This window comes from Tursiops truncatus, chromosome 1 (genome assembly GCF_011762595.2).
Source record: "Tursiops truncatus isolate mTurTru1 chromosome 1, mTurTru1.mat.Y, whole genome shotgun sequence".
Lineage (NCBI taxonomy): Eukaryota > Metazoa > Chordata > Mammalia > Artiodactyla > Delphinidae > Tursiops > Tursiops truncatus.
The window spans coordinates 148,277,674-148,301,981 of NC_047034.1; the positions used below are offsets into that span (position 1 = coordinate 148,277,674).

Consider the following 24,308-nt stretch of genomic DNA (forward strand, 5'->3'; position numbering starts at 1 on the left):
ACAGTTTTAATTACTGTAGCTTTATAATAGATTCTGATATCTGGTCAAATATTTTTTCCTGCAATGATTAAGATATGGTTTTTCCTCTTCATTCTGTTAATGTGGTAATTACATTGACTAATTTTTAAACGGTGAACCAACCTTGAAGTCCTTAGTCATGCTGTAATATCCTGTAATTATATATTGCCAGACTTAATTTGCTAACATTTTGTTGAGGATTTTTGTACCTATGCTCATGAAGGATTCTGACCTATAATCTTGCCTTCTGTAATATATTTGTCATGTTTTGGTCAATATTATGCTGGTCTCATAAAATGGATTGGGAAGTATTTCTTCCTGTATTTTCAGAGAGAGTTTGTGCAAGACTAGTATTAAACTCTTCCTTGAATGTTTATAGAATTCATCAGTGAAACTGTCTGAGCCTGAAGCCTTCTGATTATGAATCTAAGTTGTTTCATAGATAAAAAGCTACTCAAATTTTCTATTTCCTCTTCAGTCAGTTTTGGTAAGCTGTGTTTTCAAAGGAATTTGTCCATTTCACCTAAACTGTTAATTTTATTAGCATAATACTGGCCATAATATTCCCCAATTACCTTTTTACTGTGTGTAGGATCTGTAGTAATATTGCCACATCTCTTCCTAAATTATGTTTTCTTTCTTATTTCCCTGATTTTTAAAAAAAATTATTTATTGTAATTAAAATATACATAAAACTTACCATTTTAACCACTTTTAAGAGTACAGTTCTATGATAATAAGTATATTCACACTGCTGCGAATCCATCACTACTATCCATCTCCAGAACATTTCACCTTTCCCAGATGAAACTCTGTACCCATTAAAAGCTGATTCTCCATTCCCCCCCTTCCTCCAGCCCCTGGCAGTCGCCATTCTACTTTCTGTCTCTATGAATTTGACTACTCTAGGAACTTCACGTAATGGAATCATACAGTATTGGTCCTTTAGTGACTGGCTTATTAAATTTAGCACAATGAATTCAAAGTTCATCAATATAGCATGTGTCAAAATTTCTTTCCTTTTTAAGGTGAAATAATATTCCATTGTATGTATATACTACATTTTGTTTATCTATTCATCCGCTGATGAACACTTGGGTTGCTTCTACCTTTTGAAAATTGTGAATAATGCTGTTATGAACACATGTGTACAAATATCTGTTCAAGTCCCTGCTTTCATTTCTTTCTGGTATATACCCAGAAGTACAAATGCTGGATCATATAGTAATTTTATTTTTAATTTTTTCAGAAATCATCATATCATTTTCCACAGCAGGTAGACTTAGGAATGCACGTAGAATGCATTTTACATTCTCACCAGCAATGCAACAAGGATTCCAATTTCTCCACATCCTTGCCAATACCTGTTATTTTGTTTTTTGATAATAACCATCCTAATGGGTGTGAAGTGGTATTTCATTGTGGTTTTGGTCTGCATTTTCCTAATGATTAGTGATGTTGAGCATGTTTTCATGTGTTTATTAGTTATTTATATATCTCCTTTGGAGAAGTGTCTATGCAAATCCTTTGCTCATTTTTGAATCAGGTATTTTCATTGTTGGGTTGTAGGAGTTCTTTATATATTCTGGACAGCAATCCTTTATCAGATACATGATTTGCAAATATTTTTTCCCTTTCCATGGGTTGCCTTTTCATGCTGTGATAGTGTCATTTGATGCAAAAAAGTTTCAACTTGAAGTCCAATTTGTCTATTTTTTCTTTTGTTGTCTACGCTTTTGGTGTCATCCATGATTATTCTTGTTAGGAATTTATCAATTTTCTTAATTTTTTCAAAGAACCAAATATTGGTTTTGTTAATTTTCTCAATTGTTTGTTTTCTATTCCTTTGATTTCTGTTATATCTCCATCATTTATTTTCTTCTACTTACTCTGGATTAAATTTACCCTTCTTCTTTTAGCCTTTTAAGGTGGAAATGGAGACCACTATTTTTAAGACTTTCTTCTTTTCTAATGTAGTCATTTAAAGCTATAAGTTTTCTTCTAAGCATTGCTCTTGCTGTACCCAACAAATTTTAATATACAGTATTTTCATAATCATTCAGTTTAAAATTTTTGCTGTTTTCTCTCATGGCTTCTTATTTAATACATAAGTTACTTAAGAGCTTGTTTATTAGGCAAATATTTGAGGAGGCATCAACCTTTTTCTGTAAAGGCCAGGTAATAAATATTTTAGACTTTGCAGGCCAGATAGTCTCTGTCACAATTATTCAATGTGTGTAGAAAAGGGAACCCTCTTACACTGTTGGTGAGAATGTAAATTGGTACAGCCACTATGCAGAACGGTATGGAGGTTCTTTAAAAAACTAAAAACAGAGCTACCATATGATCCTGCAATCCTACTCGGAGGCATATATCCAGAGAAAATCATAATTCAAAAGGACACATGTGGGCTTCCCTGGTGGCGCAGTGGTTGAGAGTCAGCCTGCCGATGCAGGGGACACGGATTCGTGCCCTGGTCCGGGAAGATCCCACATGCCGCGGAGCGGCTGGGCCCGTGAGCCATGGCTGCTGAGCCTGCGCGTCCGGAGCCTGTGCTCCGCAACGGAAGAGGCCACAACAGTAAGAGGCCCGTGTACCGCAGAAAAAAAAAAAAGGACACATGCACCCCAATGTTCATAGCAGCACTGCTTACAATGGCCAAGATGTGGAAGCAGCCATTGATAAATGAATGGACAAAGAAGATGTGGTATATTTATACACTGAAATATTACTCAGCCAGGAAAAAGAATGAAATAATGCCATTTGCAGCAAAATGGATGGACCTAGAGATTATCATACTAAGTGAAGTAAGCCAGACAAAGACAAATAACATATGATATTGCTTATATGTGGAATCTGAAAAAAAACAATAACATGAACTTATGTACAAAACAGAAACAGACTCACAGACACAGAAAACAAACTTATGGTTACCAAAGGGTAAAGGGTGAGGGATAAATCAAGAGTTTGGGATTAACATATATACACTACAATATATAAAACAGATAAACAACAAGGACCTACTGTATAGCACAGGGAACGATACTCAATATTTTGTAATAACCTATAAGGGAAAACAATCTGAAAAAATATATATATGTGTATATAACTGAATTACTTTGCCATACACATGAAACTAACACAACATTGTAAATCCACTATATTTCAATAAAAATAAATAAATTTTTAAAATATTGTCATCATAGCACAAAAGTAGCAATAGACAATATGTAAATGAATTGACATGGTTGTGTTCTGATAAAACTTTACAGAAACAGACAGCAGGCTGGATTTGGCCTGCAAGATTTAGTTTGCCTGTACCTGTAATTACTGTCTTATAATTATTGATTTCTGATTTAATTCCATCATAACCATAGAATATACTCTGTAAGATTTCAATTTTTTTAAATGTATTAAGACTTTATTTTATGGCCTAGTGTCAACCTAAATGAACACTCTGTTTACACTTGGAAAGAATGCATGTTCTGCCATTATTGGGTAAAGTGTTCCATAAATTTCAATTAGGTAGAAGTAGCTGATAGTGTTGCTTAGACCTCCTATAGCCATACAGATTTTTTGACTTGTTTTATTAATTACTGAGAGACGGCAGTATTAATATATTTGAACATGATTGGCGAATCGTCCTTTTCTCCCTTTAGTCATATTAGTTTCTGCTTAATGAGGTGTGATACTCTGTTATTAGGTACATACATAATATATGTCTTCCTGGTGAATTGCTCCTTTTATCGTTATGTAATGACCCTCTCTAATCTCTTGCAAACTCTTTGTCTTGAAGTATAATTTGCTGAAATTAATGTAGCTGTGCCAACTTTCTTATGCTTATTATTTTCCATCCTTTACTTTGAACCTGTGTCTTTAAATTTAAAATATATGTCTCATATTAGGACATAGTTAGATTATGCTTCATTAACCATTCTGACAGTTTCTGCCTTTAACTGGAGTTTTAATCCATTCACATTTAAATGTAATTATTTATATAGTAAGGATGAAGTCAACTGTCTTATCATTTGTGTTCCATTTCTCCCTTCTGTTTTTTTCTTCTTATATGGCTGTTTTCTGGGGTTAACTGAATTTTTTTAGTGCTCCATTTTATTTCTTCTATTGATTTCTTAGATATAAACCTCTTTTCGTTATTTTTTTTACTAGTTGTTCTACTAAGGAATACCACACGCTTCACTTATCAGAGTCTATACAGAGTCAATATAATACCTCTCTACATATGACATTTCATACTTCTGACTTTACCCTTTACTCACTTTATATGCAATATTCCTATTTCCCATTTCTTATTTCCTGTTCACAAATGTAATAATCTTACAGCACTAAAATTCCATTTACTCACCCCCCACTCCTTATGCAAGTGTTGTCCTATCTTTTATTTCACCACATGTTCTCAATCTCACTTTACAGGGTGACTATTTTTGCTTTAAGCAATTAGTTGTCTTTTTTTTTTTTAACATCTTTATTGGGGTATAATTGCTTTACAATGGTGTGTTAGTTTCTGCTTTATAACAAAGTGAATCAGTTATACATATACATATGTTCCCATATCTCTTCCCTCTTGCGTCTCCCTCCCTCCCACCCTCCCTATCCCACCCCTCCAGGCTGTCACAAAGCACCGAGCCAATATCCCTGTGCCATGCGGCTGCTTCCCACTAGCTATCTACCTTACTACGTTTGTTAGTGTGTATATGTCCATGACTCTCTCTCGCCCTGTCACAGCTCACCCTTCCCCCTCCCCACAATTAGTTGTCTTTTAAGCAAGCTATGAGGAGAAAGGAAAGAGTCTCTTATATTTGCCCACTATTTATCATGTCCAGTGATCTTCATTTGTTCCTGTAGATCCAAGTTTCCATCTAGTATCACTTCCCACTGGCCTAAAGGATATCCTTTAGCATTCTTTTGTTATACAGTTCTGCTAGCAACAAATTCTCTTAACTTTTTTTTATTTGAAAATGTCTTTATTTCATCCTCATTTCTTTTTCTTTTTTTTTTTTTTTGCGGTACCTGGGCCTCTCACTGTTGTGGCCTCTCCCGTTGAGGAGCGCAGGCTCAGCGGCCATGGCTCACGGGCCTAGCCACTCCACGGCATGTGGGATCTTCCCGGACTGGGGCACGAACCCGTGTCCCCTGCATCGGCAGGAGGACTCTCAACCACTGTGCCACCAGGGAAGCTCCATCCTCATTTCTGAAGGATATTTTCCTTACATAAAGAATTCTGGGATGACAGGTTTTTGGTATTTTTCTTTCAACATTTAAAGATCTTTCATTGTGTTCTGATCTTTATAGTGAAAGGTCAGTGGAATTTCTTACCCCCATATGTAATGTTTCCTTTTCTCTGTCTGCTTTCAAAATTTTCACTTTATTTTTATTTATTTTATTTTTGGCTGCATTGCGTCGTCTTTGCTGCATGCAGTCTTTCTCTAGTTGTGGTGAGCAGGGGCAACTCTCCATTGCGGTGTGTGGGCTTCTCATTGCTGTGGCTTCTCTTGCTGCAGAGCATGGGCTCTGTGTGCATGGACTTCAGTAGTTGCAGCATGCAGGCCCTAGAGCACGCGGGCTCAGTAATTGTGGCTTGTGGGCTCTAGAGCGCAGGCTCAGTAGCTGTGGCACGCAGGCTTAGCTGCTCCACGGAATGTGGGATCTTCCCGGACCAGGGATCGAACCCATGTCCGCTGCACTGGCAGGCGTATTCTTAACAACTGCGCCACCAGGGAAGTCCCCACTTTATTTTTGGATTTCAGAAGTTTGACTGTGATATAACTAGATTTCCTCTCTCCCCCAAAATGTATCCTTCTTAAGAGTTTGCTGAGCTTCTCAGATCTGTAAGTTAATTTGTTTCCACCAAATTTAGGAAGTTTTCAGCCATCATTTCTTCAAAATTTTTTCTGCCCAATTCTCATATATATTAGAAAATTTTATATTGTCCCACAGGTCCCTGAGGCTCTGTTCGTTTTTCTTCAATATTTTTTTCTTTCTGTGGTTCAGACTGGATAATTTCTATTGCACTCTCTTCAAGTTCATTGACTTCTTCTGTTTTATCCAGTCTACTGTTAAATGAAATATTCATTTCTGTTCCTATACTTTTCAGTTCTAGAATTTGCATTTGGTTCTTCTTTATAGTTTCTACTTATCTGCTAAGATTACTTATTGTTCACTGTATCTCTTTTTATTCTTCAGATTATCCATAATAGCTACTTTGTCTGCTAAGTCCAATATCTGGGCCATCTTACCAAGACTTGGGGGTTTTTCCTTGAATATGGATTGCATTTTCCTGTTTGTTTGTATGTAACTTATTGAACACTGGACACTGTGGATATTACATGTAGAAACTATGAGTACTATTATCTTCCTCTGAAGAGTGTTGATTTGTATTTTAAGAGGCAGTTCAAGCACTTCCCTGGCGGTCCAATGGTTAGGACTCCACACTTCCACTGCAGGGGGCATGGGTTCGATCCCTGGTTGGGGAACTAAGATTACTGCCTGACCACCCTAAACTTATGTAGCCATGATTTTATGCTACGTTTATTCTAGATCTGAGGAAAGTCCATGGTGTTTCAGACTTCTCTAACTTGATGAGACTCATCTACTTAAGACTTAGCAATATGCATTTAAGGTTCCTCCACATCTTCTCATGCCTTCGATAGTTCATTTCTTGTTAGTGCTTAATAACATTCCATTGTCTGGATGTACTACAGTTTAGTTATCCATTCAACTACTGAAGGACATCTTGGTTGCTCCCAAGTTTGGCAGTTATGAATAAAACATCATAAACATCCAAGTATAGGTTTTGGACACAGTTTTCAATTCATTTGGATAAATACCAAGGAATGTGATTGCTGGATCATAGAGTAAGAGTATATCTCATTTTATAAGAAACTGCTAAACTGTCTTCCAGAGTAGCTGTACCATTTTGCATTGCCACCAGCAATGAATGAGAGTTCTTGTTGCTCCACAACCTTGCCAGCATTTTGGCGTTATCAGTGTTCCAGATTTCGGCCATTCTAATAGGTATGTAGTGATATCTCATTGTTATTTTAATTTGCATTTCCCTGATGACATATGACATAGAGCATCTTTTCATGTGCTTATTTTCCATCTGTATACATTCTTTGGTGAGGTCTTTGGTGCATTTTTAAATTGGGTTACCTGTGTTCTTATTGTTGAGTTTTATGAGTTCATATATTTTGAGTAACAATCCTTTATCAGATGTGTCATTTACAAATATTTTCTCCCAAGCTGTAGCTTATTTTTTCATTCTCTTCACAGAGCAGAAGCTTTTAATTTTGATGAAGTCCAGTTTTTTAGTGCTTTCTTTCATGAACTGTGCCTTTGGTATTGTATCTAAAAAGTCATCACCAAATCCAAGGTCATCTAGATTTTCTCCTCTATCTTCTAAAAATTTTATAGTTTTATGTTTTACATTTAGATCTGTAACCCATTTTGAGTTAATTTTTGTGAAAGGTATAAGGTCTGTCTAGATTTGTTCTTGCTTTTGTTTTTCTTTTTTCGGTATATGGATGTCCAGTTGTTCCAGCACCACTTTGTTAAAAAGACTATCTTTTCTCCATTGTCTTGCTTTTGCTCCTTTGTCAGATATCAGTAGACTATATGTGGGTCTATTTCTGGGCTCTGTATCAATGTTCCACTGATCTATTTGTCTAGTCTTTTGCCAATACCACACTATCCTGATTACTGTAGCTTTATAGTAAGTCTTAAAGTCAGGTAATGCCAGTTCTCTTTGCTGTTTTTGTATAAAATTGGGTTGGCTATTCTGGGTCTTCTGCCTCTTCATATAAACACTAGGATCGGTTAATATTCACAAAATAACCTGTTTGGATTTTAACTGAAATTGTCTTGAATCTATAAATCAAGCTGGGAAGAACTGACATCTTGACAATATTGAATCTCCCTGTCCATGAAAATGGAATCTCTCTCAATTTATTTAGTTCTTTTTTTATATTGTTCATCAAAGTTATAAAGTTTTCCTCATATAGATCTTGCACATACTTTATTAGATTTATACCTAAGTATTTTATTTTGGGTACTGTGTTTTTTTTTAATATAGGTTTTTTTGTTTTTTTTTTTAGCTGCATTTGGTCTTCATTGCTGCGTGTGGGCTTTCTCTAGTTGCAGCGAGTGGAGGCTACTCTTTATTGTGGTGCACAGGCTTCTCTCATTGTGGTGGCTTCTCTTGTTGCAGAGCACAGGCTCTAGGCACACGGTCTTCAGTAGTTGCAGCACACAGGCTCAGTAGTTGCGGCACATGGGCCCTAGAGCATGTGGGCTCAGTAGTTGCGGCACATGGGCTCTAGGGCGCATGGGCTTCAGTAGTTGTGGCGCATGGGCTTAGTTGCTCTGCAGCATGTGTAATCTTCCCAGACCAGGGCTCAAACCCGTGTCCCCTGCACTGGCAGGCGGATTCTTAACCAGTGCACAACCAGGGAAGTCCCTTTGGTACTGTGTTCTTAATTTCAAATTCCACTTTTTCATTGATGGCTTATAGGAAAGTGATTGACTTTTGCATATTCATCTTGTATCCTGCATCCTTCCTATAATTGCTTACTGGTTCCAGGAGTTTTTTTTGTCAATTCTTTTGGATTTTCTACATAGACAATTATGTCATGTGTGAACAAAGACAGTTTTATTTCTTCCTTCTCTATCCATATAGCTTTTATTGCCTTTTCTTGTTTTACCGCACTAGCTAAGACTTCCAGTACAATGGTGAAAAGGAGTGGTGAGGGCTTCCCTGGTGGCGCAGTGGTTGAGAGTCTGCCTGCCGATGCAGGGGACACGGGTTCGTGCCCCAGTCTGGGAGGATCCCACGTGCCGCGGAGCGGCTGGGCCCGTGAGCCATGGCCGCTGAGCCTGCGGGTCCGGAGCCTGTGCTCCACAACGGGAGAGGCCGCGGCAGTGAGAGGCCCGCGTACCACAGAAAAAAAAAAAAAAAAAAGGAGTGGTGAGAGGGGACATCATCGCCTCATTCCTGATCTTAGTGGAAAAGCTTCTATTTTCTCACCATTAAGTATGATGTTAGTTGTAGGTTTTTGTAGATATGCTCTATCAAGCTGAGGAAATTTCCTTCTAATCCTAGTTTACTGAAAATTTTTATCATGACTTGGTATTGGATTTTTATCAAATACCCTTTCTACATCTATTGATATGATCATGTGATTTTTCTTCCTTAGTTTGTTGATGTGATGTATTACACTAATTGATTTTCAAATGTTGAACCAGCTTTGCATACCTGGAATTAATCCCACAACCATGGTGTATAATTCTTTTTATAGACTACTGGATGTGATATGCTAATATTTTATTGAGGAATTTTACATTTATGTTCATGAGAGATATTGGTCTATAGTTTTTTTGTTCTATTTTTTTGTTTCTTGTAATGTCTTTGTCTGGTTTTGGTATTAGAGTAATGCTGGCCTCATGGAATGAGTTAGCAAATATTCCCTCTGCTTTTATCCTCTGAAAGAGATGACAGAGAATTGGCTTAATTTCTTTCTTAAAATTTGGTAGAATTCACCAGTGAACCCACGTGGGCCTGGTGCTTTCTGTTTTGGAAGGTATTGATTATTGATTCAATTTCTTTAATAGATACAGGCGTATTTGGATTGTCAATCTCTTCTTGTGTAAGTTTTGGCAAATTGTGTCTTTCAAAGAATTGCTCCATCTCGTCTAGGTTATCAAATTTGTGGACATAGAGTTGTTCAGAGTATTTGTTTATAATCCTTTTAACATCCATTAAATCAGTAGTGATGATCCCACTTTCATTTGTGATACTAGTAATTTGTGTCATCTTTTTTTCTTTGTTAGCCTAGTTAGAAGGTTATTGATTTATTGACCTTTTCAAAGAAACTGCCTTGGGTTTCATTGATTTCCTCTATTGTTCCGCTGTTTCAATTTCACTGATTTCTGCTCTAATCCTTATTATTTCTTTTCTTCTGTGTGCTTTGGATTTAATTTGCTCTTCTTTCTCTAGTTTCCTAAGGCAGAAACTTAGATTATTGATTTCAGATCTTTCTCCTTTTCTAATATATGCCTTCAATGCTATAAATTTCCCTCTATTTTTGCTGCATCCCACGATTTTTGATCAGTTTTCATTTTCATTTAGTTAAAAATGTTAAAAAATATCTCCTATATTTCTTCTTTGACCCATGTGTTACTTAGAAGTGTGTTGTTTAATCTTCATGCATTTTAAGATTTTCTAGTTATCTTTCTTTTATTGATTTCTAGCTTAATTCTTTAGTGGTCTGAATATAATTTCTATTCTTGTAAATTTGTTAAGATGTGTTTTATGGAAAAAGAATGAGATACTGCCATTTGTAGCAACATGATGGACATAGAGATTATCATATGAAGTGAAGTATGTCAAACAGAGAAAGACAAATATCATATGATATCACTTATATGTGGAATCCAAAATATGATACAAATGAACTTATTGACAAAACAGAGACAGACTCATAGATGTAGAAAAAAAACTTATGATTACCAAAGATGAACGGGGGGAATAAATTAGGAGATTGGGATTAACATATATACACTACTATATATAAAATAGATAACTAATAAGGACCCACTGTATAGCACAGGGAATTCTACTCAATACTCTGTAATAACCTATATGGGAAAAGAATCTAAAAAAGAATGGATATATGTATATGTATAACTGATTCACTTTGCTGTACACCTGAAACTAACACAACATTGTAAATCAACTATATCCAATAAAAATAAAATAAATTAAATTAAATATGATACAAATGAACTTACTGGCAAAACAGAAACAGACTCACAGACATAGAAACCAAACTTACAGTTACTAAAGGGAAAAGGGGAGGAGGGATAAATTAGGAGTCTGGTATTAGCAGGTACAAACTACTATATATAAAACAGATAAACAACAAGATCCTACTGTATAGCATAGGGAACTATATTCAATATCGTGTAATAAACTATAATGGAATATATATGTCTGTGTGTGTGTGTATATATACATAAAACTGAATCATTCTGCTGTACACCAGAAACGAACACAACACTGGAAATTAACTATACTTCAAGAGAAAAAAAAATGTGTTTTATTGCCCAGAATGTGGTCTATCTTGAATGTTGCATGAGCTTGAGAAGAAATGTGTATTCTGTTGTTGTTAAGTGAAGCAGTCTATAGGTGTCAATTATATCCAATTGATTGATGGTGTTATTGAGTTCAATTAGGTTCTTACTGATTTCCTGCCTGCTGGATTTGTCCATTTCTGACAAAGAGGTATTGTAGCCTCCAACTATGACAGTGGATTCATCTAGTTCTCTTTGCAATTTTATAATGTTCGCTTCACATAGTTTGAGGCTCTATTGTTAGGTATATATACACATTAAGAATTTTTATGTCTTCTTGGAGAACTGACCCCTTTATCATTATGTAATGCCTTCTTTATCAGTGATAACTTTCCTTGCTTTGAAGCCTGCTTTGTCTGAAATTAATACAGCTACTCCTACTTTCTGTTGACTAGTGTTACCATAGTATATTTTTCTCCATTTACTTTTAATTTATATGTGTCTTTATAATTAAAATGGGTTTCCTGAAGACAATAGACAGTTGAGTCTTGTTTTCTGATCCAATCTCTGTCTTTTAATTGGTGCATTTAGACCATGGATGTTCAAAGTGATTACATCTGGATTAATACGTACCATATACGTTACTGTTTTCTATTTGTTGCCCTTATTCTTTGTGCCTATTTTTATCTTCTACTCTTTTTATGCCTTTTGTGGTTTTAATTGAGCATTTTACGATTCCACTTTCTTTCCTTTTTCAGCATATTGGTTATACTTTTTAAACTTTTCTTAGTGGTTGCCCTGTATTCACCTCTCTCTCCAGCCTTGCTGGCAGCGATTTGCCTGTGTGCTCCCCTCTCTTATAGAGCAAAGAAGAGTTGAATTTTCAGTCTGTTTGTGTTTCACTTGTTAGGTCACAGTAGCAACTTCCAAGCTCCTAAACACGCAGAACAGGAAACCTCAAGCTACAGAACTTCTTAAAATACATTGATAACTAGACCAATCTCATACAGGAAGCCTTTAGGTTAAGCATTTGACTCAAGTCCTGGCAATCTGACTAGGCCTTGGCCATGTGTAGCTCTAAACTGCTCAAAACAAAACAGTTTGCATTCTTCTACAACATGCCTTGGAATTAATTAAATCTTAAGATTTTCTAGTTGGAAGGGATTCCATGCTCTAACATGGCATTTCACACAGACCTCTCTTTTAGAACATGACATATTATAATATGTTGTTTTATTTCTTTCTCACGTTATAGTCTGAAAGCATAAAGTCTATGTTCATCTTATATCCAGTTTACACAGAACAGTTTGTGGGCCATAATATGAACATACTGCTTATTGAATGAGTAATTTAATAATAAAAGACTCTAGACTCCTCTTCTTCCACCCCCCCCCACCATGAAGGAATTCCAATACTTAATCTTGGTTAAGTCATAAATAGTATAAAAATTAAGGAAAAATAATGCTAAAGACATTTATTTTTCAAGCTTGGAAATGCCCTCTAAGCTCTGCAGATGAGAGACATACAAACCCTTGATCACTGAGCCTCTCTGAAGCCTCAGTTTCTATATCTGTAAAAGAGGATAATAATAATCAATATAAACTATGAGATTATGAATATAAAGCTCCCATGTTATAATACAGACATATAGTAGACACTCAACAAATTATTATTTTCATTTCATTATTATCGGCATCATCATCAATACTGTTAAACCAACATCTAAATTTCAGTACACAGCAGTCATCTGCTTTGGAAGCTCCTTCAGCCTGACCTTGTTTATTGAGTAAAGGTAAACAAGGTAAAAGTAAAGGTAAACCCTGACTTGGTAAGCCATCAGGGTTGGACATTATTCTCTGATATTACAGCACAGAAATAATATGCTATAGTAAGAAGGTCTAAACAACCTATTCAAAGTCAAATATCTGAAAGACTTGAGAGTCAGAATAACAAAAAAGGTGCAGATAGAGGTTAGTCAGCTAACAACTAACTCAAACGACAGCAGATAACTACTAACAAACTACGGAAGCCTACAGAACGTGAACAGCACCTGTCACCTTCAACCTAATAAACCCCTTTGTCGCCTGGAGGACTTTTTCTATTTCTCTTTCCCTTCCCCTTATTTTCCTTCCCTTTTCTTTATCCATCTCCATGCTGATACTCTCTACTATTTCTTCTCTGAGTCTCTCTCTTCTCTGTTTTTACCAACTACAATACAGAATTAAACCTTATCCTTAGTATTTATTATACTTTTCAGTAAAATAACGAACATAGGTTTTAAAGAAAGAAAATCAGGACTCAATTCCAGTTCTAATAATTAGCTATGTAACTTGGGTAAATTAATTAAACTAAATACTTCAGTTTGCTCAAATGGAAAACAGGGATAATAATAGCATCTTCACATGGTTATAGTAAGAAGTAAATTAAATTTGTAAATTATCTAGTCTAAAACCTGACACACAACAGGTGTTCCATAAAGTTAATGTTTTTCTCAATTTCTCTAGGAAAAAATTATCTAATCCTTGATTATGTCTTCCACTGTAGCTCTTAACAGAAAAGGAGACCCCCCCCCTTCCTTGTACATATTTCCACCTTTTTTATGAATACAGATGAATCCATCCATTACAGATATGGACAATGTCTCTAACTACAGAATTTTACACTGCACTGATATAAACACCCCTTACTCTGGGTCGTCTCCTTGATTTTAAAAATAAGTTGGAACAGAAAAATATAAATAAACCCTGGAAACACAAAGTAATTAGTGATAATTATAAGCTATGCATTTAAGAGGGACTTAAACATTACATATAAACAATATATGAAAGATATAACACTATACTTTTTAAATTGGCTTGAAACTGCTTCAGTAGTTTGGGCCATGTGAGAAAATAATGAACTACTTCATAGGAACAGTTCCCACGTTAAGGAGTCAATACAGTATTAGGCCAATTGCCAGTTGCCTCTTCCAACTCATTCTAACTCAGTTTAACCTCTTATCTAGAGCCTGACTCTATTCTCAAGTGAATTCCACACTGGCATCCAGTAGGTGTTTGTAAAAATAAAACTATTTTAGAGAAGAGGCGTTAGGAATCAGAACAGACTACCCAAAATTTCCTGCACCCAGCTCAGACAGCCATCAGACAAAAGAATCAAAAGGAAAGCTACGCATCGTCACTGTGTGACACCTGAAGCTACAGCCAAGAAGACAGTGTGCAGAGGCTGGTGCAGCTCAGTGCAACCTCTTCAACTGCAAACCCCAAACCACAGCACAGGCAACGCTGGGTGAACCAGAACCAAGTCGGTGTTGGGGGAGGGGGGTCAGGAAGCCCTACAGAAAACAGTGTATCACATGAGAATGACTACAAATGGGAGCAAGGGATTAGGAGTTACTGGGTAGGGGAAAAGCCATTATTCTATTCAAGTACAAGTTCAGTACCAGCAAGAGCTAAAAAGATTAAGTAGACAAAATTTCTTTAGGGAAACTAAAACAAAGACAGTATTAAATTAAAAACTGGGGTTTCCCTGGTGGCACAGTGGTGAAGAATCCACCTGCCAATTCAGGGGACACGGGCTCGAGCCCTGGTCCGGGAAGATCCCACATGCCACGGAGCAACTAAGCCTGTGCGCCACAACTACTGAGCCTGCGCTCTAGAGCCCGCGAGCCACAACTACTGAGCCTGTGAGCCACAACTACTGAAGCCCACGCACCTAGAGCCGTGCTCCACAACAAGAGAAGCCACCCCAATGAGAAGCCCGCACACTGCAACAAAGAGTAAGCCCCGCTCGCCACAACTAGAGAAAGCCCGTGCGCAGCAACAAAGACCCAACGCAGCCCAAAAAATTAATTAATTAATTAATTTTTTTAATTAAAAAAATTTTAAAATAAAAACAAAATCCAAGGAAAAGGTAAAGATGAATGCTTTAAGGTCATTAAAAAACCAACTGCAATAGCAAGCCCTAAGGCAGTAACTGGCAAATGGGAGTGGCAATAAAGTATAATAATTTAAAAAGAGTAACATTCGAGAACCAGAAGTACTGGTATGGTTTGGGTTTTTATTGAAGAATAGCATGTTTTCCTTGAGTTCATAAAAGGATTTGCCATGGCATGCAGTTTTTAAAACACTTCAAAGTTCTCAGTCTAGAGCAACAAAGGTGGTAGGCAGTTTCTAAGCCTAAGTCCCAGGAATGCTCAGTTTACTATCACTGCCCATCTCTGAAGAATATGAGAGCAGCCACAGGAAAACCCAATAACTGATCTGCAGCAGGCTCTTTCTGGGGGTAGGCTAGAGTGACCATACTTACTGGAGTCCTCCCACTGGAATAAATGTAGCTTCCACGCAGAATAATACAAAAATCCCAGTACCAGAAAAAGGCAGAGGGCTAGCAGCAGATTGCGTACAAATACCAAGAGTCCCATCTTCACATGATTTACGATTTCCTACATGACCTAAAAAAAAAAAAACCAAAAAACAATTTAGGTCTTAACTGATAAAGCAATCATCTTATTGATATACTCTACCTTAAAATAAGTATTTATAGGAGAATTTCCAAATGAAGAACCACCTAGAATTACCACTGAGTTGATGACCTAGCATCCTCCAACCTGCTCAAGCCCGGCTCAAAGAACAGCTTCACCATCAGTCAGCATCCAAGCCAGAAATCAGCAGTCATCCTTGTGTCCCTCCTCTCGCTCATTCCTGACACCCAATCAATGACCAAACTCTGGCAAGTCTAACCTCCCAAATAAATCTCAAATCACACCCCCTTCCCACCATCACTACCCTAGCCCATGCCACCACTGTCTTCCCACAAGTTTCCACGCCTCCAAATTCGCACTCTCCCAAAGCCATCTTCCACACAGCACACGAACAGTCTGTTAATAACACAGAGTCTAACATTCCCTCCCTGCTTAAACCCCTTTGTATTAGTATTCTACTGCTGCTCTAACAAATTATCACAAACTCAGCAGCCTGAAACCACTCAAATTTATGATCTCAGAGCTCTGAAGGCCAAAACTCCAGCTACAGTGTGGCTCAGCAGGGTCCTCTGCATAAGGTGTCACAAGGCCAAAACCAGGGGCTGAGCAGGGCTGCATTCCTTTCTGGAGACTCTGGAGATGAACATACTTCCAAGTTCCTTCAGGCTGTAGGCTGAATTCAGTTTCTTGCAGCTGTAGGGCCCAAGTCCCTGTCTCCTTGCTGGTTATCAGACAGTGTTTGCTCCTGTTTTCCATGTGGTACATTTCAGTAGTGGTGGGTTAAGTCCCTCTTACTCTGATCTCACCAACTTCCCCTTCTACCACATCTTGATTCTGTTTCCAGCCGGAAAAATTTCCTTGCTTTTCAGGTTCATGCAATTAGATTGGGCCCACTTGAATAATCCAGGATAACCTCCCTACTTTAAGGTCTGTAGCCTTAATTTCACGTGCAAAGTCCCTTTTGCCATATAAAGTAACACGTTTACAGATTCTAAGGATTAGCGTGTGGACGTCTTTGGTTGTTGTTTTTTCTTCTTTTTTTTTTTGGCCACGCCGTGCAGCATGCAGGATCTTAGCTCCCTGACCAGGGATCGAACCCACGCCCCCTACAGTGGAAGCACGCAGTCCTAACCAGTGGAAGCACGCAGTCCTAACCACTGGACCGCCAGGGAATTCCCACATGTGGACATCTTTGAGGGACCATTCTGCCTAACAGACCTTTCATTAAATTCTCAATTCCTTTAAAATAAAGTAATTGCTCCTTAGAGTCTAGTAGCTTCTCATTGCACCCCTATTTACTCTCCAACCATCTCCTGCTTCTCCCAACCTCATTTGTATCTTATGCTCTAGCCCCTCTTCTTTCTAGTCACTGAACATTTCTTGTTGTTTCTCTCCTCAAGGTCTGTCTGGAATACATTCTCCACCACCTATTTCACCTGCTGCACGTTCTTTGATACTCACCTTAAATGTAGCATCAGCCAAGAAGACTTTCTAGGAGCACCCGTCCCAAACCCCACTCAGCTATCTTAGTCATGAAATAATCTATGAGAAATATTATACATATTATAACCTATGTATACATATTATAAATGAAGTGATAGAGTTAGCACTTGCAGATATATAATTGTCCACCTAGAAAAGCCAAGAGAATCAACCGAAAAATCATTAGAACCAATAGAAAATTCAATAAAGTAGGTGATTATATGATTTACTTACAAAAAGCAACAGCTTCTTAAAAACTATACCAGCGATAACCAATTAAAAACTGTAAGGGGAAAAAATTCCACTCATGATGGGAACAAAATCTATAAAATACCTAAAACTAAACTGCGGAAGAAATGAACAAGATTTTCACCAAAGGACATAAAAGATCCAAATAAATAAACAGACATAACAGGTTCCCAAGTGAGAAGATTCAATATTGGACACATGTCAGTTCTCTTGAAATGTCAGTTCTCTATAAATTTAGTCAAAACCCATGATTTTTTAAAACTTAGATCTAATGTTAATCTGAAGAGTTCATGCCCAAGAAGAATGAAGAAATTTCTTTAACCAACAACAATGAGGGATTCCCTGGTGGCGCAGTGGTTAAGAATCCGCCTGCCAATACAGGGGACATGGGTTCGAGCCCTGGTCCGGGAAGATCTCACATGCTGTGGAGCAACTAAGCCTGTGTGCCACCACAACTACTGAGCCTGTGCTCTAGAGCCCATGAGCCACAACTACTGAGCCCGTGTGCCACAACTGCTGAAGCCCGTGCGCCTAAAGCCCGTGCTCCGCAACAAGAGAAGCCACCGCAACGAGAAGCCCGCATACCTCAATGAAGAGTAGTCTCCGCTCACCACAGCTAGAGAAAGCCCGCGTGCAGCAACAAAGACCCAGTGCAGGAAAAATAAATAAATAAAATAAATAAATTTATTTTTCAAAAAAAGGTCCCACTGTATAGCACAGGGAACTGTATTCAATATCCTAATAAACCATAATGGAAAAGAATATGAAAAAGAATACATAAGCATATATTGGGTTGGCCAAAAAGTTATAGGAAACCCAAACGAACTTTTTGGCCAACCCAGTATATAATACATATATATCTGGTACAGCAAAGTGTTGCTGTACCAGAAACTAAGAAATTATAAATCAACTATACTACGATTTAAAAAAATCAAATAACGCATTGTAGAAATGTAAATTGGTAGACTCTTTTAGGAGGAATTTGCAAGTACAGGTATCCCCTGCTTTTTGAAAGCTCGCTTTATGCCACTTCGCTTCTATGAAAGACCTAAATGAAACAAACCCAAAGAAGATTTTCACTTTTATCAAAAGAGGTGAAAATAGCTTTCAGCATGTTTTGCATCCAGCGGTTATACAGGCAGCGGGCACCCAGAGCAGCGAGAGTAGCACCACCAACCTCCTTTCCCAGGAAGTACACTTGGCATTTCTGCATCAAACCACCATAGATAGCTTTGAATTCTATCTGTGAGCATCTGTGCTTTATCTTGATTTATTTTGTGCATCTGTTAGCAAGATGTGTCCTAAGGTATCAGAAAAGCCTAAGAGAACTTGTACGGGTGTTGTGCTCAGCATAAAAATGGATGTAATTAAGCATTTAGATTGTAGTGAACAAAATAAAGATGCGCTTGCTTCGAACGTTCCTGTGTCCACCATTCAAACTATTTACACTCAGAGGGAAAGAATATTGAAAGCTGCCGAAGTTACTATTGGTTCTGCTCGTAGGAAAGGGGTCTCTCTTAACTGGCATCCAGTAATGGATAAATTGGAAAGTCTACTGCTTGAGTGGATTGATGGGTGTACAAAGCACAGTGTTGCATTAAGTTATCTTATACTTAAGGAGAAATCAGTCTTTTCAAAAAGCTGAAACGGAAAGCACTGGATGGGGAATTCTCTGGTGGTCCAGTGGTTAGGACTCCATGCTCTCACTGCTGAGGGCCCAGGTTCAATCCTTGGTTAGGGAACCGAAATCCCACAAGCTACACAGCGTGGCCAAAAAAATAAAAAAAGCAAGCAAGCACTGGACAATGGTAATGAAAGTGTTACGAGAGTCAAATTTAAAGGTAGTCATGCCACCAAGAAGGGTGGGATAGGGAGGGTGGGAGGGAGATGCAAGAGGGAGGAGATATGGGGACATATATATATGTATAGCTGATTCACTTTGTTATACAGCAGAAACTAACACAACATTGTAAAGCAATTATACTCCAATAAAGATGTTAAAAAAAAAAAGAAATAAGAAATAAAGGTAGTCATGGGTGGTTTCATTGGTTTTTGAGGCGAGGGCAGCTTCATAGCTTAAAAGTTACTGGACAGAGTGCTCTGGCTGATACTGGAGCTGCTGAAAAGTTCCCAGAAGGTGGCTGTTTACACAAGCAAGTGTTTAACTATGGCAAAGCTGTAATTTATTGGAAAAAATTGCTGAGCAAGACCTTTCAAGAGAAGAAAAGCAGGCTAAGGGACACAAGGCATCAAAGGGGAGGTTTATCCTAATGCCTACTATTGACACCACTGGTGATGCTGTCCTAAGGCCTCAACTAATGTACCCTTCAGAAAATCTGAGGGCACTTAAAGGCACTGATAAGAATACACTTCCTATTATGTTTCATTCACATCCAAGTGGTTGGAATACCCAAGTGATTTTTTTCTGAGTACATGAGTGGATACATTAGCCCTTCTGCTGGAAAATACTGTAGAGAAAATAACCTCCATAAGAGGTGTCTTGCGGTTGTCAATAATTGTGCTGCTCATCCACCTGGCATTACCAGGTATAGCAGCAACATTTGTGTTGTGTTCTTACCGCCAAGTATGACATTGTTGCTGCAACTGCGTGGCCAAGGCCTAATAGCCACAATTAAGGCTTACTGTATGCAAAAATGTGATGCATTTTATTATAAATGCCACTGACAGAGAGGGAAACTCCAGAGCATTATGAGAGATCTGGAAAAATTAAAACATAAAATTTGCAATTGCTAGACTCACAGATATAGAGAACAAACAAGTGGTTACTAGTGGGGAAAGGGAAGGCGTGAGGGGCAATACAGGGGTAGGGGGAAAAAAAGGTTATTATGGGATTATATGAAATCATGTGTGTGACACTTTTGAAAATTGCAGAGCACTATAGAATATAAAGAATCTTTCATTCAATAAATAAATAAATAAAAATAAAACAAATAAATAAAATTGGCTACTGCTAAATCTGGAGATGCTTTCATTAGGCTAAAAGTCTTGGTGGGAATTGGCATTTGGAAGAGACTGTGTCCTGAAGTAATGAGCAATCTTAAAGGCTTCAAATCAACAATAAATATGGCGACAGTGACTATGGCTAAGGAGGCTGGGTTTGTGGAAGCTGATAAAGATGTTGAAGAGGTTTTAGCATCCCATGACCAAGAACTGACACACCAAGAGCTGATGCAACTGCAAGAGTAAAAGATATAGGTTGAAACTGAACTCAGTAGCAAATAGCCCATGAGTGAAGTCAACCAGAAACTAAATATAAAGCACTTACATGAGATTGTCACTATGAACGACAGTGCTGCAATGATTGCAGAAAAGTATGACTTTAATTTTGAAAGGACACACAAGTTTAGGGCAGGTTTGCAGGATGTTTTGAGTGTCTATAAAGAATTGTATGATAGAAAAATGTGTGAGGCTAAGCAAATCAAGCATACTGTCCTATTCAAGCCTGTCACATCAGCCACAGCAGACAATGAACCTCAACCTTTGACATCAAGGCAGACAGCCATAGAAGGTGTAGACATAAGTGACCTGCCTGGTCTGATGGATTCAGACAATGATGAGATGTTGAGAAATGACCCTCTTCCCCTCTTTCCTACACCCTAGTCTCCTATACTTCCCACCAACCCAACGTCCAATGATTCAGCCTAACACACCATCACCACCACCTCTTAGCCTTCCAGTGTGCTTGCTGTCTTCTTGACTCTGGTGAGGGAAACTACACCATAAATACATTATTTCTATTTTATACAGGCTATGTATTTATCATGTCATTCCTGCTTTTAATATACGTTAGTGTTATTTTAGGTTTTAACTGTTATTTGGCATGATTTGGTAGTTATTCTTTGGATCTGAGAACACTCAGAAAGTTTTCCGTATAAATTAATGGTATTCGCTTCTTCACTTTCTACCATTTTGGCTTCCGAAAGGTTTCAGAGGAATGTTCTACTTTCAGATAGCAGGGGAAACCTGTATCTGTTGAAATTTACAACATTCACACACCTTGACTCCACATTTCTATTTCTATGACTTTTTTCCAAGAGTAACTATTTTAAAAGTATCAGTACATGGATGTTTATTAGCAACACTGGTTATAAGAGCAAAATACTAGAAACAACTCAAATGTCCATCGATAGGGAACCAGACAAATACATTATGGTAAATGTACACAATGATATTTATATCATTGCTATCACTGAGGTCTTGGCAGGAAGTAGACAGCACATGAAAAGGAGTTAACCAAAGGAATTAATGACAAGATTTTTTGTAGGGTTAGAGGAACTACCCAGGGGCAGTGACACATCCAGGAACTAGCAACAATAGGAAGCTACTTCTACCTTGGAGCTGAAAAGGCAAAGAGAAAGAAGGGAGATACTGGAACCCAGCAAGAGCTGGCTGGAGAAGAGAGGCCAGCCAACAGGAGCAGTGGCCACAGAGGAACACATCTGCTACTACGTCCATGGCAAGGGACGGTAGGGGACAATAAATACTCTGACTTCTCTCACCACTGGTCCTCTGATACCCATCAGTGTCTCTCATCAGCTGATCCCAACTGGAAGCCAGAAGGCAAGGAAGCCCAGATGGTACAGTTTGTAGAGGTCAGCCACCAGCACACAGAGGAAAGAAGGTGGACAATGGATTTTCATTTTTTTTTTTGGCTGCATTGGGTCTTCGTTGTTGCGCGAGGGCTTTCTCTAGTTGCAGCGAGCAGAGGCTACTTTTCGTTGCGGTGCGTGGACTTCTCATTGCGGTGGCTTCTCTTGCTGCGAAGCATGGGCTCTAGGCGCACAGGCTTCAGTAGTTGTGGCGCACGGGCTTCAGTAGTTGTGCCATGCAGGCTTCAGTAGTTGTGGCTCATGGGCTCTAGAGCTCAGGCTCAGTAGTTGTGGTGCACAGGCTTATTTGCTCCGTGGCATGTGGGATCCTCCCAGACCAGGGCTCGAATACATGTCCCCTGCATTGGCAAGCGGACTCTCAACCACTGCGCCACCAGGGAAACCCTACAATGGATTGATGAAGGCAGGAAAATAAAAAGTATAGAATATGATGTAACAGTTAACAGAATGAGACACACAGGCATGTCCTGACATAGAAAAATGGCTAGAGTATACCACTAAGTGAAAAAAAAATCTTGTAGAATAGTACATATATGAATGTATGTACAGCCCCATACTGGTGGTAACAAACAAGGAAGACAGTAATTTTTTTTTTTTTTTTCGGTACGCGGGCCTCTCACTGTTGTGGCCTCTCCTGTTGCAGAGCACAGGCTCCGGACGTGCAGGCTCAGCGGCCATGGCTCACGGGCCCAGCCGCTCCGCGGCATGAGGGATCTTCCCGCACCGGGGCACGAACCCACGTCCCCTGCATCGGCAGGTGGACTCTCAACCACTGTGCCACCAGGGAAGCCCCCGACAGTAATATTTAAAATTAAGGTTAAGAAGGAAGTACACAGATAAAAGAATACACACCAAGCTGTTGACAGTAATTACGTCTGAAAAGTGGGTTTGGAGAGGGTGTTTTTCACGATGTATTTGTATATTTAACTTTAATATTTGTACTCATGCAAGTAATAAATGTACAAAGTTTTCAAAGTGAAATAGAAATTGGAGACTTGCATTTCCAGTAGCACAAAGGACATGTACTCTGTCCAATCCTCTGACAAAAACGAGAAATTTAAGGTATAAACAGCCTGCCTACAAAAAGCAGGTGGTTCTTGGAAAGATTTTTCTTCCCTTTTAAAAGGGGACTGAAGTGGCTGCTCCCAGCCCTTCCCCCCTCCTTCTGTCCTGAATGCAGATGTGACATCTGAACTGCCACAGCCATACTGTGACTTCAACCTAAGGCTCTGGCAGACACACGACCGTCAGTCAGTCAACGAATTTACCCATTTGTTCAACAGACATGACAGTGAGAATGGCGAACTAATCACCTATTTTATTTCTGACTTTTCCATTAAGGAAAAAGATTTTCAAATAAAGAAGTAGAACAAACAGCCTAAACAGGAAGCTGATCTCCAGAAGTGGGTGACATACAAAGAAGCAAGTAAGAGCTTAAAATAAGCCAAAACCTCCAAGACAAGGAGGAGTATAACATCTCGATATTCGGAAAGAGATGCAGTTTCAAACTCACTGCCAGGACAAAAGCTTGACAACACATTCTAGTGGGGGGCTGTGGGGAGAACGCCCATACATTGCTGGTGGTAGGAGGGATTTGGCAGTATCTAACAAAACCATACATGCTTCTACCCTTTAATCCAATGATCTCACTTCTAAGAAACTATCCCAAAGATACACTGACAAAAATACAAAAAGACTTATGCACATGGCTACTTATTGCAGCACTATTTGTAATATAAGAGAAAAAAACCCTTCAGTAAGGATTGAATAAACTATGGTGTATTCACAAAATAGAGGATTATGCAGCCATAAAAAGGAATGAGGGAGCTTCCCTGGTGGTGCAGTGGTAAAGAATCCGCCTTACAATGCAGGGGATGCGGGTTCAATCCCTGGTCAGGGAACTAAAATCCCACATGCCGCGGGGCAACTAAGCCCGCACACCGTACCTACTGAGCTCACGTGCCTCAACTAGAGCCTGCGTGCCGCAAACTACAGAGCCCACGTACCCTGGAGCCCGTATGCCACAACTAGAGAGAGAAAACACGCACACCACGACTACAGAGAAGCCTGCACACCATGACGAAAGATCCCACGTGCCTCAACAAGGATCTCACGTGCACAACTAAGACCGGACGCAACCAAAAATAAATAAAATAAATAAAAAATAAAAATAAATCTTAAAAGGAATGAGCTCTCTCCCTCTCTTCCTTTCTGAATAACTTAATTCAAAAGCCATTAGGCTTTAGGGGCCAAGCAAGGTAGGCACATATATCTGGAGTTAAGAGGGGGAGGAGCATCAGGCCATCATGATAAGTCTGGGGGTATGGCAGGAGGTGATAAGGGACTGACCAAATAAGTAAATA

The 24,308-nt window shown here is 38.6% G+C and overlaps 1 protein-coding gene across 7 annotated transcripts in view; it reads right to left on the reverse strand.

Moving 5' to 3' along the window:
• The window catches only part of ST3GAL3 (ST3 beta-galactoside alpha-2,3-sialyltransferase 3), a 236,812-nt gene that overhangs the window by 196,740 nt on the left and 15,764 nt on the right, over positions 1-24,308 (reverse strand). For 5 of the 7 annotated variants that reach the window (XM_033867828.2, XM_033867824.2, XM_073790892.1 and 2 more), the window contains exon 2: positions 15,409-15,553. In XM_033867828.2, the coding sequence (XP_033723719.1) occupies positions 15,409-15,523 (115 nt within the window). In that variant the 5' untranslated portion in view covers positions 15,524-15,553. Of the gene's footprint in view, positions 1-12,633; positions 12,674-15,408; positions 15,554-21,834; positions 22,196-24,308 lie in introns of those variants that run through there. The other 2 variants (XM_033867822.2, XM_073790893.1) reach the window with 2 other exon arrangements.